The 18373-nt window shown below is 35.7% G+C and overlaps 2 protein-coding genes across 2 annotated transcripts; both read left to right on the top strand.

Annotated features, from left to right (window-relative positions):
- Positions 1–3234: 3234 nt before the first annotated feature.
- LOC109009018 lies at positions 3235–5787 on the top strand. The gene is made up of 5 exons (XM_018989341.1): positions 3235–3612; positions 3722–4042; positions 4404–5059; positions 5148–5277; positions 5386–5787. The coding sequence occupies exons 1-5, from the start codon at positions 3235–3237 to the stop codon at positions 5785–5787; spliced, it is 1887 nt and encodes a 628-aa protein (XP_018844886.1).
- Positions 5788–8279: 2492 nt separating this feature from the next.
- Positions 8280–14818, top strand: LOC109009020 (ruvB-like protein 1). The gene is made up of 12 exons (XM_035690335.1): positions 8280–8668; positions 9036–9224; positions 9418–9549; positions 9676–9825; positions 10700–10855; positions 11659–11793; positions 12264–12329; positions 12414–12520; positions 13673–13772; positions 13887–13978; positions 14067–14136; positions 14294–14818. Exons 1-12 carry the CDS (start codon positions 8579–8581, stop codon positions 14381–14383), a joined length of 1377 nt encoding a protein of 458 aa, XP_035546228.1. The 5' UTR covers positions 8280–8578; the 3' UTR covers positions 14384–14818.
- The last annotated feature ends 3555 nt before the right edge of the window (positions 14819–18373 follow it).

The raw sequence follows: 18373 nt of genomic DNA, 5'->3' as shown, positions 1-18373 counted from the left end.
TGACAATGGATTATGCAAATACAAAGTCATAATTTGCATAATATCTTATGATTTTGTATTTTATTATTCCATTCAAAATCTATTATCACATTGGATTATTCATTTATTAGTCAAAATAATAATAAAACATTATTAATTTCATAATAATATTTTTTCTAAATTATTTTTGTTATTGACGAAAAATATTAATGTTTTATAATAGAATTCTGGTCGTTCCTTGAATAAATTTATTAGTGATGACTTTTAAACGTGGATTATTCAAGGACAAGAGACTTGGAGTATACATGAGAATGCATCATAACATGCTTTGGAGAATACATTAGTATACATCGAGGAAGAGAGAGAGTGTTCACAGCAAGAAAATATGTTTTATTCAATTTGGTCTAGCTACAATGACTATCAAATATAACCTACAATACTAATTTATTGTAATTATAAGTCATCTTTTTTTGCATTTGCATAATCTAATGCAGCATATTTTTGGGCTCTATTAGCCAAACTTCTCATTTTATTTGTATTTGCATAATTCATTGCCAATGCTCTAAGAGGGCGATTCTTAGGGTAAACTAAGCCCAATGAAATTATATAATGCCTACTACAAAATAAAAATCAAGTCAAACAAATGAGGGGAAAATGGAGAATGCAATTAAACTATAGTTGAAAGTAGAGCAAAAATATTAGAAAATCAATAACAATTCAGCCAATGTTACGAAATGAAGAGAAGCTATATATCAGAAAAGAGACAGCAGACCTATAACTATAAGGTTTGTTTGGATTAAGAAGTGATCTCAACTCATCTCATCTCATCATTATAACTTTCTCAAATTTCTAAACAAAATATAATAAACAATTTAACTTTTTCAAATCCTAAAATAATAATAATATTAAAAAATATTATTCTAACAATATTTCATTCAACTCATCTAAAACTATCTCATCTCATCTCTCAATTAAAACGGGGCCAATTTAGTATAAACAATCTCTCTTAGGGAGAGAGGAAAAAAAGATATAAACGGTTGGAAAGTTATACATTTAAGCTTAATTGTATAATAAAATAATATATATTATTTTAAAATTAAGTAAGAGTAATAATTATGCAAAAATAAGCTTGATGGTATGCTTGTGATTTTTGTAAATAGTTCAGTTCGAAGTCATAATAGGTTCCATTCTAATCACGTATAGTCATATTTCAACAGCTTTTCCCGCTCTGGAAAACGTCTTGAGGAGAAGTGATTGCGTCTTCTTCCTCTACTGAGGAAATAAGGATTTCTTTGCTTGCAAGTGCAATCATAGTAGTGTGATGGAGGAAATGGAGGAAGTGTGGAGGAGATTGAAGATGAATGATGATAAGGATTGTCCGATTGAGATTGGGAAAGAAGTTTGTGGTTCGATGGAACTGAAGGGGGAAAGAAGTTTGGTGAGGAAGGTAATCTCGGAGCGCAGGATTGGGAAGTAAATTATACGATCTATGATGGAGAAAGTTTGGAAGGTTGGCAAGCCTCTGGAATTTCAAGAAATTGGAGGTAATTGTTTTGTGATTACCTTTGTTAGTCAGTGAGATAAATTGAAAGTTCTCAATGGCTGTCCATGGCTGTTTGATAATTACTTTTTTGTGTCGCTTGATTTCGATGGTGGAATGCAACCTAGCTTGTTTGATTTTGATCATGCTTGTCTATGGGTGCAAATGTTAAATCTGTTTTTGAGTTACATGAATACGCAGATGGGGGAATTAATTGGGAGTTTGTTGGGGAAAGTTATAGAGGTTTATGTGCAGGAGGATGGCTCAGCTTGGGGGAGGTGTCTGAGGGTGAAGGTGGAATGTGATCTTAGAAGACTTGTAGCTCGAGGTAGGACTATTGTTGTGGATGGAAGGAAAAGTTGGGTACCTTTTCAGTATGAAAAGTTACCTAGGCTATGCTTTAACTGTGGAAGAATTGTCCATGAAAATGATGGTTGTAAGGAGAGTGAGGGGAATGCTGGCCAGTATGATGTTTGGCTTAGAACTTTGCCTCAAACTAGAAAAAGGAGCAGTTAAGGTTGGAGAGTAGAAAGGGAGAGGAAAAAGAGAGGAGATGGGTGGTTTTTTAGATCCTAATCATGTAGATGTAGAACAGGGAGGGGAGGTTCAAAGGGCTGAAAGGGTGGAAGAGGTAGTTAAGGAGGGGAATAGGGTGAATGATGCGAGTTTTCAACTGGTTGAAGACCAGGAGCTGATTGTGAAGCCTCAAGAACAGGTGATTCAATCTGTTCCAATCTGTGTGGAGACTGATGGCCAAGAGGTGGATGAGTTGAAAATAGGCTCCAGTATAAGTATGCTTGATGTACATACTGTTATGCTGAAGAGTAATTTGCTGATAGAAAGATTGAGCTCCAATGATGTTGGATAGATCCAGGATTGCACAAGGTCTTCACGATGGAAGAAAATGGCTAGAGCTAGGCCTGAGTTAGGTAAGTCTTCTAGCTTAAATTCTAAGGTGAAAATAGGTATTAAGTTTGTGGGGAAGATGGTGAAATGCTAGTGAAAGGGAAGAAAATGAGAGGCAATGATGTTTTGGTTTGTGATGACAGACTAGGGGTGGTGGCTGCTGCGTAGCACCACCTGGCATTATGAATCTTCTATGTTGGAACTGTCGAGGGCTTGGGAATCCTCGGACAGTTCAGGATCTTTACCTTTTGGTGAAGAATAAAAGACCCAAAATTGTGTTTCTCATTGAAACACTAATAAAAGTAGCTGCTGTTGAAAAATTAAAAAGGAGGTTGTGGATGGATGGGTGTTTGGCAATTAATCCATTGGGGAGAAGAGGTGGTTTGGCCTTGTTTTGGGAGCTGGAGGATGATGTTGTAATAGAGAGCTATTTACAGTAGCATGTCAGTACTTTTGTTAAAGGAGGGGGCCAAGGAAGCTGATTTTTTACTGGATTCTATGGACACCCTAATGCAAGTAAGAGGTGGCAGTCATGGGAGCTTCTGAAGCAATTGAATCCACCAGATAGAGGGGTATGGTGTGTAGTTGAGGATTTTAATGAGTTGCTATCACAGAATGAGAATTTTTTTTTTTGGGGTAACAGAAGAGATGAGAAGTTGATATCGGATTTTAGAGAAGCTCTAAAAGTTAACAAACTGGTGGATGTGGGAATGAGTGGCAACCCTTTCACTTGGAGTAACAAACATTCAGACCACACTTTTACAAAACAAAGGTTGGACAGAAATGTGGTTAACAATGAATAGATTAATATGTTTGGGAAAGCTAAAGTGGAAGGTCTTACAGCCAGCAGTTTAGACCATCATCCATTCATGCCATATGTGAGGAAGGATAGTAGGTTTGTCTCTAAAAGGCAGCATTCTTTCAAGTTCGAGGCAAGTTGGATAAGGGAGGATGAGTGTGAAGAGTTAATTAGAACAGCTTGGACTGATACTCCTCAGATTGGCATGGAACCTCTTGTGTGTGTTCACAATATGTTGAGAGTGTGTAGTAGTAAATTGAGCAGCACTTTCAGAAGAAGGGATGTGGAGAGATGCCATGATATTGAAAAGTTAAATAAGAGAATAAAGGAGCTACAAGATAGAGAGGGACCTAACAATTCTGCAAAACTTCACATGTTGCAACAGAAGGTGGGATTGTTATCGAAGAAGGAGGATATAAGGTGGAGACAGAGAGCAAAAAGGATTTGGTATTCCTTAGGAGATAAAAACACAATTTTTTCATGCTTTTGTTAAACAGAGAAGAAAGAATAACCAAATCACCTTAGTTGTGGATGCTAATTCATATTTGAAAGAAGGGAATGAAGAGGTTGTGGAGGCTTTTAGGCAATACTATACTGAGGTTTATAAAACAATAGCTCCTTCATGTAATCAGGTGACAAAAGGGGTGCAATCCATTAGGATTCAAGTCATTGAGCAGATGAATGAGGAATTGGAAAAGCCTTTTACAAGGAATGAAGTTTTGGCAACTCTTAAGCAAATGGGTCCATTGAAAGCCCCTGGCCCTAATGGGTTTGAGGCATGCTTTTATCAGACCTATTGGCATACAGTAGGGGATAAGGTGTGTGCTGCAATATTGAGTTTTTTGAATGGGGGTGTTCTTAAGCAGTCCATCAATTTTACTTATTAGCACTGGTACCAAAAGTTTCAGAGCCTAAGAAGGTTGGTGACTATAAACCAATTAGCTTGTGCAATATTTTGTACAAGCTAATTTCAAAGACTCTTGCAAACAGATCATTGCTAAGAATCAAAATGCCTTCATTCCTGGTAGATTGATTTTGGATAGTGTGATAGTAGCCTATGAAACATTGCACTCGATGAAGACTAGATCCAAGGGGAAAGGGGGAAGTATGGCATTGAAAATGGATATCTCGAAAGCATATGACAGTGTTGAATGAACCTATTTGAAAGCTGTCATGCAGAGAATGAGGTTTAGGGAGAGATGGATTGGGTTGATTATGGAATGTATAACATCTGTATCTTATGTTGTGTTGGTGAATGGGAGACCAAGAGATGTTATATATCCCTCACAAGGTATTAGGCAGGGGGACCCAATATCCCCTTACCTGTTTTTGTTAAGTGCTGATGGGCTTAGTAGTCTTATTAATGTAGCTAAAGTTAAGGGTGATATAAGAGGGATGACTGTTGCAAGAGGAGGTATAAAGGTCTCTCATATCCTATTTGCTGATGATTCCATTATCTTTGCAAGAGCTAAGTGGTTAGAATGGTTGAAAGTGAAGGAAATCTTAAGGGTATATGAAGTAGCTTCTGGTCAGTGCATGAATCTACAAAAAACCACTATGATGTTTAGCTCTCCAGTTAGACAGGAAGAGAAGGAAAGGATTTTGCAAGATCTAAGGGAAATGGTGCAAAGTAGTTGTGAAAAATATTTGGGATTGCCTATTATGGTTGGAAGAGCTTGTTATGACACTTTTAGGAGGATCAAAGACAGAGTTTGGCACAAGATTAACAATTGGAAAAATCAATTCTTATCCCCTGCTGGCAAAAAAATATTACTCAAAGAAGTTATTCAGTACATACCTACCTACTGTATGAGTGTGTTCAGGCTGCCTAAGAGGTAAGAGGTTGTGTAAGGAAATATCTAGTATAATGGCTAGATTCTGTTGGGGTTATAAAAATAATGAGAAGAAGGTTCAATGAGCCAGTTGGGAGAAGATGGGTTTTGCAAAGATGGTTGGGGGTCTTGGTTTTAGAGAGCTGGAAAGTTTCAATACTGCTCTTTTAGCAAAGCAGTGTTGGAGACTTGTCACTAAACCAAATTCTATTACTACTATGGTGTTAAAGGCTAAGTATTAAAAGAATTTTGAAGTGCTGAGTTCTAAGTTGGGCTATGGTCCTTCCATGATTTGGAGAAGTATTTAAGGATCTTTGAAACTGCTTAAGGAAGGGCTTGTATGGAGAGTGGGCAATGGTTTGAACATAAAAGTGTGGGAGGATAAATGGCTGCCTAGTAAACCTTCTCATCGAGTGCAATCTCCCATTAAGCATTTGAATGCTAAAGCAAAGGTGGTGGAATTGTTAGGGAATGGTGGTAATTGGGATATTGAGGTAGTGAAGGCTACATTCAATGAAGAGGAAGCTGAAGTAATATGCAATATTCGTTTCAATCACACTGGCTTGGAGGACAAGAGAATTTGGGCTTACTCTAAGAATGGGTGCTTTAATGTAAGGAGTACCTATCACCTTGAGCTAAGCAGGAAGAAGGAATTGAAAGGGGAGTCATCTGAGGGAGAAAGCTTAAAGAAGGGTGGAGAGAGTTGTGGTAGCTTAATACCTCGGGAGTGATTAAAAACTTCTTATGGAAGGCTCTTAACAATTGCCTTCCCACCAAGACCTATATAGAAGGAAAGTGGTGGAAAAATCAATATGTCCTATTTGCTTAAGGGAAGTTGAAACTGTATGCCATGCTTTATGGAGTTGTCCTGTAGCTGTGGATCTATAGGCTGAGAGAGAGAGAGTCCAGTGTAGAAGTGAGTGTCAACTAAGGTGGATATGGTTGCTGTCTAGAGGACATTATTAGCTGAGCTGGCTCTAGAAAGTGTGGAACTGGTGGTATCTGATATGAGACATATACGGCTTAGAAGGAATGGTTTTGTTTTTAAAGGGAAGTTTAGTAGTTTTGTGATGGTTTTTCATAAAGCAAAAGTAAGTCTCATTGATTTTCAACAAGCACAACAGAGGGGACACAAAGAGTTGAACCTGCTATAGTGGAGATGAGGTTGGTTAAATGGGAAACTCCAAGAGAGGCTATGTAAAAGTAAATTGGTTTGTTGCTTTCAAGGCAAACCAAAGAATAATGAGGGCAGGAGTGGTTATTAAAGATGAGGAGGGAGATGTGCATGTGTCTTTGTGTATGCCAAAAGATTGAATTCAATTTGTTGTGCTTGTTGAAGCTACTGCTTTATGGAGGATCCTCTGCTTATGTGCAGAACTTAACATACAGAAGGTAATATTTGAAAGTAATTCATTGGGGGTGATTAAAGCTGAAAATAACAAGGAGGAATGTTGGGAATGACATGGCCAGGTTATAAAAGACATTAAAAAAATTCTTTGTACACATCCAAATTGGATACTTAACCACACATATAGAGAAAGGAATAGAGTAGCTCACTATCTTGCACAATTTGTTGTAAATTCTAGTGGGGAGCTGGTCTGAATAGAGGATGGCCCTGAGGGTTTTTTTTTTTTTTTAATTTTTTTGTTGTTTTATAAGATAAGTGTTGTAATGTCTAGTTTACTAACATATGAAAGGTGATATTTTGATTGAAAAAAAAGGTTCCGTTCTAATGGAAATGACCAATTTTCCATTCCGATCGGAATGGAACATTTTTAGGGCCGGTTTGAATTGAGAGATGAAATGATTTTAGATAAAAGATAAAAGTTAAAAAAATATTGTTAGAATATTATTTTTTAATATTATTATTATTTTAGGATTTGAAAAATTGAATTGTTTATTATAATTTATGTAAAAGTTTGAAAACATTATAATGATAAGATAAAATAAAATAAAACACTTTTCGAATCCAAACTGATTTACTTCGTTTCATTCGGATCGAAATGACCATTTTTTCGTGGAGGAATAGTAATCAACATGGTGTAAGAGCATTCTCATTGGATTAGCTAAAATCTAAATCTAATGAGTATTTAGCTATTAAAGAGTAAAATATGTTCACATTGGATTAGTCAAATTCCAATGGCTACAATGACTTTCAAAAGTTTTTCAAAATTTGAAGGTTACTGTACATACATCAAATACATATTTTATTAATTATTTCTCTCTCCATTTCTTTCTATCACATATTTTATCACAATTAATATATTAATTTGACTTAGTGATATATTAATTTAATAAGAACATAATTATTAATTAACATATAATAAGTAGAATAATAAAATATGATAAAATTAAAAAAATTAAATATTTTTGAAATTATTAGTTATTCATTACTATATAATGAATAAATGTATAATCTAATGTGGAGATTTGATGTGAATAACCAAAACTAAATTCATCTTATATTATTTTATTATTATATAATGAAAAAATAGCTATTCCAATGTTTAGGAGCACTCTCATTGGATTAGTCAAAGTTAAAGGACAATTTTGATGAATGTAAGAGAAATTTGACTTTTGACTATTCCATTCACATAAATCTCTACATTGGAATAGCTATTTTTTTTATTATATAATAATAAAATAATATAAGATGAATTTAGTTTTGGTTATTTACATTAAATCTCTACATTAGATTATACATTTATTCATTATATGATAATGAATAATTAATAATTTCAAAAATATTTAATTTTTTAATTATTAATTTATTTAATTTTATCATATTTTATTATTCTACTTATTATATATTAATTAATAATCATGTTCTTATTAAATTAATATATTAATTATGATAAAATATGTGATAGAAAAAAAAAAAGAGAAATAATTATTAAAATATTTATTTGATATATGTACAGTAACCTTTAAATTTGAAAATTTTTTTAAAAGTTATTGTAACTAAATTTTAAATATTTAAAATTTGACTAATCCAATGTAAGCATATTTTATTTTTTAAGAACTAAATACTCATTAGATCTAACTTTTAACTAATCCAATAAAAGTGTTCCAACTGATTGTTTCGGCTCGAATTCGAATTTCAGAATTTCGGACGGAACACGAATTTAGATCCGAAACTAGGCTAAATGGCAGCTTGGAAATTACTTGAAAAATGAATGGGTAAAATTGTAAAATCGGAAACCCTTTTCTTCTTCCCTTCGATATTTCTCCGGTTTTCACTTTTCCTAGCCTAATTTCTCTGCCCAGCAGCCCAGCCATCTACATTCACAGACTTCCAGTTCGTGGCTTCAGGTTCAAGCTCCCGCCACAGTTCTTGGCTTCCAGTTCGTGGCTTCAAGTCCGCTCCGTTGCAGCACCTCGGTGGGTCGGTTTCTCGGTCCGTCGCAGCACCTCGGTGGCTCGGTGTCTATCAGTATCTGTTCTTTCTTTCTTCACGGACAAAACCGTAACCCTAAAAAATCTCGCGCAGTCACAGGGAGAGAGAGATAGAGAGAGAGAGACATGGATAAAGTGAGAATTGAAGAGGTTCAGTCCACGACAAAGAAGCAGCGCATTGCTACACATACTCATATCAAAGGTCTTGGCCTCGAGGTACTCACTCTCTTTCTCTCTAGTTTGCATTCCTCCATAATTTTCGTAGAAAAATGACATGTTTTTGTCAAAAAGGTCTTAAGGGGAAAAAAATTCCGAAGGGTTTAGGGTTTTAGTGTGCATTTGATGCTTATCAACCTTTTAATTTCATGGTCACTTTAGAACTATTTGAACTATTGACCGCCTTTATTTTTTTGTCACATATATCGGCATTGCTCATTCTTTGGTGGGAAGGCGGGAATTCATGCTATGTCTACCTATAAGCTCTGTTTTATAATGTTTAAACTCAGCTTATCGTTCCTAGTCCCTAAATTTCCACAAGCAATCCTCACAAGTAGTCCTTTCTTTTTGGTCCTTCCTTTTCCAGGCCAATGGAAGAGCATTACCTTTGGCTGCCGGATTTGTGGGTCAGGCAGAGGCAAGGGAAGCATCTGGTCTTGTTGTTGATATGATACGGCAGAAGAAGATGGCTGGCCGGGCACTTTTATTCGCTGGACCTCCTGGTACTGGAAAAACAGCCCTGGCCCTTGGAATAGCCCAGGAGCTTGGGAGCAAGGTACGTCTCATATTTTCTCTTGGTAATTTGCTTGAAATTTTATATTGAAGTTCACAAAATTTCAATGTTTCTCAGTGGGGGCTCTTTATCCATGTTCCATTATTTTTTTTGGGTGATGTCTTTGTTTTCATTTGATATTACACGGTTGCTGTCCTGCAAGCTTATTAAGGAGACTTTTCATTGATATTTGCAGGTCCCTTTCTGCCCAATGGTTGGATCTGAAGTATACTCATCAGAAGTAAAGAAAACTGAGGTTTTGATGGAAAATTTTCGGCGGGCCATTGGTCTACGTATCAAGGAAAATAAAGAAGTCTATGAAGGAGAGGCAAGAAGCTACTATAGTAACGCTGCTTTGATGTTTTTCTGATGTCACCATAATCTGAGTAGTTTTAAAATCTCCATCTCCCCCCTTTTTTTTTCAGTTATTGATGTATTTCTAGTCTTTTCATAGGTGACTGAACTCTCCCCAGAAGAAACTGAGAGCATGACAGGTGGCTATGGTAAGAGCATTAGCCATGTGATCATTGGATTAAAAACTGTGAAAGGAACCAAGCAACTGAAGTTGGACCCAACAATCTACGATGCCTTGATTAAAGAAAAGGTAAGGTCCTTTTATCTCTTAGCTTTCCTTGTACGACATAAAAATATACTTCTCTTTTCCTTTGATTTTCTTATTTTCTTCTTCGTATAGTCCCTTGTGAAGCTGTTGAATGCAAGTTTGTTATGATTATGTTCATATATTTTCGACAGATTGCACAATGTGCTTGAGGTTGTTTTTTTTTCCTTGTTGGCTATTATTATTTATTTATTACTGAGAAATAAATAATAATAGCACTTTCTTACTGAACCCTTAGGGGTTGGCTCAAGTGGTAAAGGCCTTGGGCTTGGGGTTATGCTCTCCTTAGGTCTAAGGTTCAATCCCCATAGGTGCAAACAATCTCTAGGGGCTATCAGACTGTGAGATTTTTCCCTTGATTACCCGAGGTGCACTTTCGGAAAACTCCTTGCCAAGGGTTTGTGTATCCCCGGGATTAGTTGGGACGCTGTTCCTGGACACCCGGTGCCAATAAAAAATATATATTTATTTCTTACCGAGGATCATTCATGCCTTGCACTCTAATTTCTTGCCACTTTGATGCCCATTCTCCCCTCTCCTTCTTGTGGGTTCAAAGTGAGAATCTAATTAAGGCCTCGTTTGTATTTGTAACTCATCTCAACCCACCTCACCTCAACTCATCTCATCTCATCATTACAACTTTCTCAAATTCCCACACAAAATATAATAAACAATTCAACTTTTTCAAATTTCAAAACAACTTTCCCAAACTTTCACACAAAATATAATAAATAATTCAACTTTTATTCTACTATTTACAAACCATCTCAACCCATCTCAACTCATCTCTGAATCCAAATCACTCCTAAATATTTGAGTATAGTTTGATCACTTTTGGTTTACCCGGTGCATGTTGCAGGTAGCTGTTGGTGATGTTATATATATTGAAGCAAATAGTGGGGCAGTGAAGAGGGTGGGAAGAAGTGATGCTTTTGCTACAGAATTTGACCTTGAGGCAGAAGAGTATGTTCCACTTCCTAAAGGAGAGGTTCACAAAAAGAAGGAGATAGTTCAGGTCTGTTTTCCTTCAGCTGCTGGTTATTTTGTGTATGTCATATGTTTTTCAGAATCATAGATGATGTGCTAATTTATCATAGTCTTGGACATTTCCTGACTGTGTTCCATACCAGATCAAGATAGTTGCACACTTCACACTTCCATTTTTGACTGCCAGTCAGATTTGGTATTCCTTAAAGTTGATGAGCAAATGCCTAGTATATGCGTGAAGCATTTGCCTCAATGTAATTAAAATCTGAGCCGCATATGCATTTAAACAATTTGGAAAAGTTGTCTCTGAAATTTTTATTGATAAAACACACCGAACCCCAGAGACTTTGTGGGTAGTCAGGCTTGAAAACTGCAGCCCACCCAAGGATGCTGGAATTTTATTCATATCACGAGCTTATCACCTTGTGACTCTTGCTGGCTTAAGTAAATTGTTGAGCTTCCAAATGGATGGTGACCTCTGGGCTATTCTGAGTGCTGAAGGGGGTAGACTGAAGTTGGATAGGTCACATTCTAGTTTTACTTAGCAAAAGGGAAAGAACAGGGGGAAAGAATAACGTAAAAAAGTTGCTTTCAGTTCCATATACTCCTTGATTCTGATAAAATTTTCTTTTGTTTACTGATGTTATTCTGATGTCATCTATTGTTATCGAACTTCCTCATTGTCAGAAGGTTTATAAAGTATTTTTCTAGATGTAGCCAGCTTTGTTTGTGTTTTTTTTTATAGATAAACAAACTTTATTTATCAAAGAATAAGGCAAAGCCGGCTTTCTATGTTGATGTTTTGTTTTTTGCTTATCTATTTTCTAACAGGATGTAACACTACATGATCTAGATGCTGCAAATGCACGACCTCAAGGGGGGCAAGATATACTATCTCTAATGGGTCAGATGATGAAACCTAGGAAAACTGAGATCACTGACAAGTTACGACAAGAAATTAATAAGGTACTTCTTCATCGATTTATGTCAAATATGAATTTCCAGATAGTATTTTCTTTGGATAGATTCCTATATTTTGGTTAGCTGGTCATATAAAGTTCCTGAAGAATTTCTTTGATTGCGTTGGGAAAGATCTTTCTCAAGTCAAAATTGGTTTCTCAATACTTCACAGATTGATATGAAAATTCCAGGGTGTTAACATGATCTATGTTTTATCTTCAAAAGAATTGATTAAACCTCTTCTAACTATGCTTGTTTTTCATCCCAGTCTGATATTTCAAGGATGACATGTTCTATGGTAGTTCCGAAATTATATCCATATCTAGCTTTGAAGATGTATTTTTTTTGTTGATCTGTACAGAAGAATTTTATTGATGAGAAAAGTAGGAATAACTAAAGTACACAGGACATACTCAAGATCAGCACCTATGCATGATTGAAGATAGATTTTAATGGTTTTTCTTTTGTAACAACAGGTTGTTAACAGGTATATTGATGAGGGTGTAGCAGAACTTGTCCCTGGAGTTCTATTTATTGATGAGGTTCTTTTGTACATCATGTTCTTTCCATCTTTTATATACATGTTCTTAATTTATTTTTGTTTATTTATAAGCCATGATTTTCAGGTACACATGCTGGATATGGAATGCTTTTCATACTTGAATCGTGCATTAGAGAGCTCACTATCCCCTATAGTAATATTTGCTACGAATAGAGGAATATGCAACGTAAGGTATAGAACTCTTGTTGACCTTGAAATTTTTTTGAGATCACTGCCTAGATCATATTGTGGACCTTAGTAAGAATATGGGAGTCACCGTTCACAAGTAAGAAAAGTTTTTGCAGAAATTGAATGCACTCAAACTGTATAATAAAAATGCTTGATATAGTTCTTGGATATGTCATCACTTCACCTTCATTCTGGCCTTAACAAATGATTTTTGCATCTGCGTTATAAAATTAACTATTGGCCTTCCTTGCTACGAAGCTAGATCTGTTGTTAAAACGTCAAACTTGGTACTACAACCCAATCAACTAAAGAAAGCATCGCAAACTCTTAGCACTATTCTGCCTTTAATATCTTGTGATGGCTTGGAGCAAATTAGGGATATTTTCTTTGGCTTTCAGTGTTGTCAGGTGCTAAGGAACTAAGAATTTAGCAACTAGGTATTGTGTGCAGTCTGCATTCATGGGTTTGTAAAACGTTTAAAATGATGAGGCCAACTGCTAGATGATATTTGCCATGGAAATCTACTATATCACAAGTACGGGATTGCATGGTTACATGTATGAAAAACACTACTATGCCCACTCCATTTGACACCTCCATTTGACCGCTTGTCCTTTTCTTTTTTTATTTTTTATTTTTACTTAGTAATTAAGGAAGTGATTTTAAATGTATTGGTGTATTTTTTTATTTTTTAAATGTATTTAAATATGTTAAAAAATTTGAAAAGAAAAAAGGAAAAAAAAAAAAAAAGAACTTTTACTGCCCAACGGTCAAGATGGGGCGGCATATTAGCCGCACCCTACATGTATTTTAATCATTTGAGTTGGTAATAATGCAGTAAGGTACTTGCAATATACCGCCCAGCGGTCAAGATGGGGCGGCATAGTAGCCGCACCCTACATGTATTTTAATTGTTTGAGTTGGTAATAATGCAGTAAGGTACTTGCAATAAAGTAATTCAGCGGTTTTGAGAACTATACAGTGCTAAATATTCTTTGTCATGTAACTATTTTGGTCTTTTTGTTCAAAATCAATAATGAACAATCAATAATGCATCGTGCGTGGGCCCTGTTGGCACTGCTTCATAATTCCCTATTCACTTGGACTTAGTTGACTGGTGTTTTAATTTCTGAACATGGATATGCTACCATGCAGAGGGACTGATATGAGTAGTCCTCATGGCATACCTGTTGACTTGTTGGACCGGTTGGTGATTATTCGAACACAGAACTATGATATTGCTGACATGATAAAGGTTATTACCTAAAATTTCTTTGCAACTCTTACCTATCAAAAAAAAATTCTTTGCAACTCTTGAGCATATTATTGTTGTCCACATGCTGATATTTCTGGTCGTATTCCCTGGTAGATTTTAGCTCTTCGTGCAAATGTGGAGGACCTGGTTGTAGATGATGAAAGTTTGGCTTACCTTGGCGACATTGGACAACGAGCATCATTAAGGTTTGGCTTAATCTTTAGATCTGCTGTTAAGAGTTTTTGAGACCTTTCCCTTGAAGGGTATTTAGTTACTCTTGTGTTATTAAATCAGGCATGCAGTTCAGTTGATGTCGCCTGCCAGTATTGTGTCAAAAATGAACGGTCGAGACAAAATTTTCAAGGTAATCACGATTTTCATCCGTAGTGTATGTGCTTGGACAGTTGATTTAAAAACTTACAGAAAATTGTTCTACAATATTTATAATAATAATAATAATAATAATAATAATAATAATAAAAACCACCTGAATTAGTTGCTTGTATCTGTTTGATATATAGGGGGATATTGAGGAAGTGAGTGCACTATATCTGGATGCAAAGTCTTCAGCAAGAATTCTTCAGGAGCAGCAGGAAAAATACATTTCATGATAGTTCAATATAACTTCCCTGAATGTCGAAGGTAGCCCTGAATTTTGAAGGAGTAGCATTTATTCTAGATCAGCTTCGGTCACGGATTTACTATGACTATGAGTGGGAGGTTTGGTTAAAAAAAAAATATGGGCTTTACATGGCTGTTGGCTTGTGTGTTTAGGCAAATTGTTTCTGAAGCCTTTGGAGAATGGGGAAATATGTAATTTTCACTTGCATTGTAAGTTATGCTGTTCCTGATTTGAATTGTGAATGTCAGCACCGATTTGAGAGACTGGTGAGAACTTGAGATGTTGAGCTATTCCTTTAGAGCAGGGGTTGCCATTGCTTTAAAATTTCGTCCTTGACCCTTACATGCTCTTCATCACAAGTTTCTTGATACATCTAGTTCGAAGAGTGCAGAATCACATGGAGTACTAATGACTGGTTTGGATAGCTCTCATTCCATTTCATTTTAATATCCAAACACTATAAAGACAAATACTTTTTAATTTTAAATATTCAAATATTTTTATCGATTTATTATCTAATTATTAGAATATTTCTATTCAATTTTTTCTCTCAGTTTTTAAAATTTCATAGACATTTTAATTTAAATAATTTTATTATTATTTATAGATCCATCTTATTTAATCTAATTATCCAAATCACAATTAACTTAAGCCCAAGAGGAACCACATGCCCCTAACTTAAGTTAAGAAGTACTATTCATCTCACATGTAATTAGTAATCTCAAATCTTGATTTTTGCATGGTTTTCTTTAAAATATTTTCTTCACATTTATGATCTGTAATTTTTTATTTTCATTATTAATATGCATTGTTCTTAGACTAACCTAGAAGGTTACGATTGACCCAACATTTGTCCATTGGAACTAAGCCATGTCAATGCACCAATAACCACCAATTGGCACATTGGTGCAGCAATAATGTGCATTTCATCAAACCAGCCCCTAACTCACGCCACTTCCACCAATGTTTCAAGAGCAATTGCACCATTTATGCCTCACAACATCACTCATGAACAAGACCTAGCAAGGGGCGAAATACTTCCAAGAAACCAAATTGAAACCCAACTATTTCCCTAGGAAGCATAGTTGGATGCAAATCGAATGACCTTAGTTCTTCAAGGATTTTTTGCTCCTTATTGAGCAACCTTCACACGCACCACCCCTTCCCTTCAATCCCTAAGAGGTCCCTCAAGTACTCATGAGATTATTGACCAATTTTCCCCACAGAAATTCCAAAACCGATTGGCATTAACAATAGAGGTCACTTGGCAACCACCCTCATTTCACCCCCTTCCATGACCTGCTCCTAAATGATCACTTGTCAGCCAATCCCTCTACCTTCAACCACCTAAAAAAGCCATCAAAAGGAGTCATCATACCTACAAGACAAAGCCATGAAGATAGGACAAATGGGTGATGAAATCTGGCCAGCCTTTGAAGACCCCTACTCGACGACATCTAGCATGACCTCACTTGCCATCCATTTCAATTTTGTTTTGATTTTCTGAACCATGGCAGCACCTACACCCTTACACACAATGCAACACTTGAACATGTAGAAATGATGGGAGTTTGAATACTATTCACTTGCACAAAGATGACACAATCTGATTTTTGGCACTCATCACTCCACTGCCCATCTCCAACAATCCCAAGCCTCACCATTGCCATGCCTCTCACCCCTCCAATGAACCCTATAAATAGCCCCCTTTACCCCTCACTTCCTCACACCACTCCTCAAAGCTTTCTCTTGAATTCTTGTGAGCCATCCCCTCTTAGTGTGAAGAAAGAGTGAAACCGAGTGTGTTTGAGAGAGTTCTTGAAGAGAGGTTGTATTGGGAGTTCAAGGGCCACGATTTTTATAAGTAACCTTACCCTATCCTTTGTTTAGTGTTAGCATAGCATGTTAGGTTTTAATTTATAGCATGGGAATTAAATTTTAATTGAGTTTTATTGAGGATTAGCATGATATATGCAAACCGGGTCAATGTGGGAATATTGAATGAATAAATTAGTTTGGGTTGACTTTTTAGCTATGGCATGTCTTAATATGATTTTATATGATTCACTAATATCTTTGATAAACTTTGAAGGGTTAAATTTGAGGTTGAAAGCATGCCATGATAGGTTATAAATTCATATCTTGTGTTAATGATCTAGCATGCATCGGTTTTACTTGATTTAAATTTAAGTTGTGAAGTTTTGCTTAAATTGCCTAGGCTTGAATAATGAGCATTTAGAAAATATTTGTAATTGAGATAAGAATGGAAATGCATGATTTAGTTAGGTTTTTAAACATTTCTTGGTTAAAAAAAAGCTAGAAACATTATGCATATGCTTAATGGACTGTTTAGCAGGTAATTTGGCCTTAATTCATGCTTAAGTGTTGGTATAAATTTGTATGACCCGAACATAAGTTTTTTAAATTTTCTCTAAGGTTATACTTATAGTTTCCACTTGATGAAATCTGAGCACACATGCATCCATAGAGGTTTTAAACTTGAAATCACATATAGGCCTTAAGAGATGCATGCCACTGGTTGGGTATGTTTGGCGTATTTGTAACTTGAATCTTGCAATTCTAAGGACATAGATGATTTTAGAACATACAAAATATGAGATTTGTGAAATTTGGTGAATTTTGAGGCTTGATTGTAAATAGTGAGAATTCAGGGCCTTAGTGGCAATTTTGGAAAGTTTAAGGGCAGTTTTGTAAATATCAATTTTTGGACCTTTTTTTATTATGGGCATCTTTCTTAGTGGTTCAAATCCTAATTTAGAATAACTTTATTTTCAGCCGACTTGACTCTCTAACTTCGGAAAGTTTGTAAATTAGCTTCTAACTTACACTTTGATAATTTATTTATGATTTATAGATAAATGTCATGTTCATTATATAAATGTCATTTTTAGCATGAACATCATGCCATATGATACATTGAATATTTGATTACTTGCTTACATGACATGTGTAATTTTCACAATTTTAGCATATCGTATGAAATCGTCATTTTCACATGAAGCATACCTTACGAGCACATGTCATGAAAAACCTTTTCAAGCATAGCATGAAAATATAAATTTTTATCATGACCTCAAAGGCTAGGAAGGGAATTATCCTAGTGGAACTCATCTATCTACTCTTGAGTGTGTAAAAATGGAGTAGTAACCATTGGGTTGACAAAGAGCCATCAATGGATTTCGAATGGATTCTTTTTAAAGAATACCGGAGTGAAGTCAATTTTATGACACCTAAGGTTAGTGGGTGCATATGTTTGATGTTATGATGAAATATTATGTTATCAATGCATTAAGAACGAGTCTGCAGACAACTTAGTTTCAAGATAAGTTATATTACGGTCACCAGCAGGTACTCACAATGCATATGGAGAGCTGTGATTATACCATACGTTATGATGTTAATGTTAATGATGGCTTTAATGATGATGAAAGATTACGTTTTTTAAAGATGAATTGAAAAATGTTCTCTATAAGAAAATATGCATCACAATATTTTTTGTATGAGTTGACAGAAGTCTTGAAAAGCTGGATGGGAAAATAATACAGATTTCCCTGCATGTATACATGTCATATTTATCATTTGTTATGCGTAATTTATTTTTTTGCATATTGTTGTTAACTTACTAAGATTTCAAAGAATCTTATTGTGGTAATCCCATTACCATCCCCCGAAATGGTAGAAGTCGTATCAGGGCCAGAAGAGACCAACCAGGATGGACCCATGGATGTGATTGGTTGAGGAGCAGGACCTGGAGCATAGATTAGATTTGATTCTGATGTTCATAGCACTAACTCTCCATACCTTAGAGCATATGGAAGTAGGACTGGTCACCTGACCTGACCCAACCCCAAACTAACTATTCTGAGCTGACCCGATTTCAGTGCACTTCCGTTTACCCGATTGGCCGATACTCGATTACCTGACCCGAAGTTGATTTCAGAATACCCGTTTATTCCGA

This window comes from Juglans regia, chromosome 5 (assembly GCF_001411555.2).
Source record: "Juglans regia cultivar Chandler chromosome 5, Walnut 2.0, whole genome shotgun sequence".
Lineage (NCBI taxonomy): Eukaryota > Viridiplantae > Streptophyta > Magnoliopsida > Fagales > Juglandaceae > Juglans > Juglans regia.
The sequence above is the reverse complement of the archived record's forward strand: the minus strand, read 5'-3'. Positions and strand labels throughout refer to the sequence as shown.

Bases quoted from the DNA above. Each gene is read 5' to 3' on its own strand.
- LOC109009018 (XM_018989341.1), top strand. From the start codon at position 3,235: ATGTTTGGGAAAGCTAAAGTGGAAGGTCTTACAGCCAGCAGTTTAGAC. The intron at 3,613-3,721 runs GTGGGATTGTTA...TTTGTTAAACAG, and splicing joins TTCACATGTTGCAACAGAAG to AGAAGAAAGAATAACCAAAT. The intron at 5,278-5,385 runs GTGTTAAAGGCT...AAACTGCTTAAG, and splicing joins CAAATTCTATTACTACTATG to GAAGGGCTTGTATGGAGAGT.
- LOC109009020 (XM_035690335.1), top strand. From the start codon at position 8,579: ATGGATAAAGTGAGAATTGAAGAGGTTCAGTCCACGACAAAGAAGCAG. The intron at 9,550-9,675 runs GCAAGAAGCTAC...GTCTTTTCATAG, and splicing joins AAGAAGTCTATGAAGGAGAG to GTGACTGAACTCTCCCCAGA. The intron at 10,856-11,658 runs GTCTGTTTTCCT...ATTTTCTAACAG, and splicing joins AAAAGAAGGAGATAGTTCAG to GATGTAACACTACATGATCT.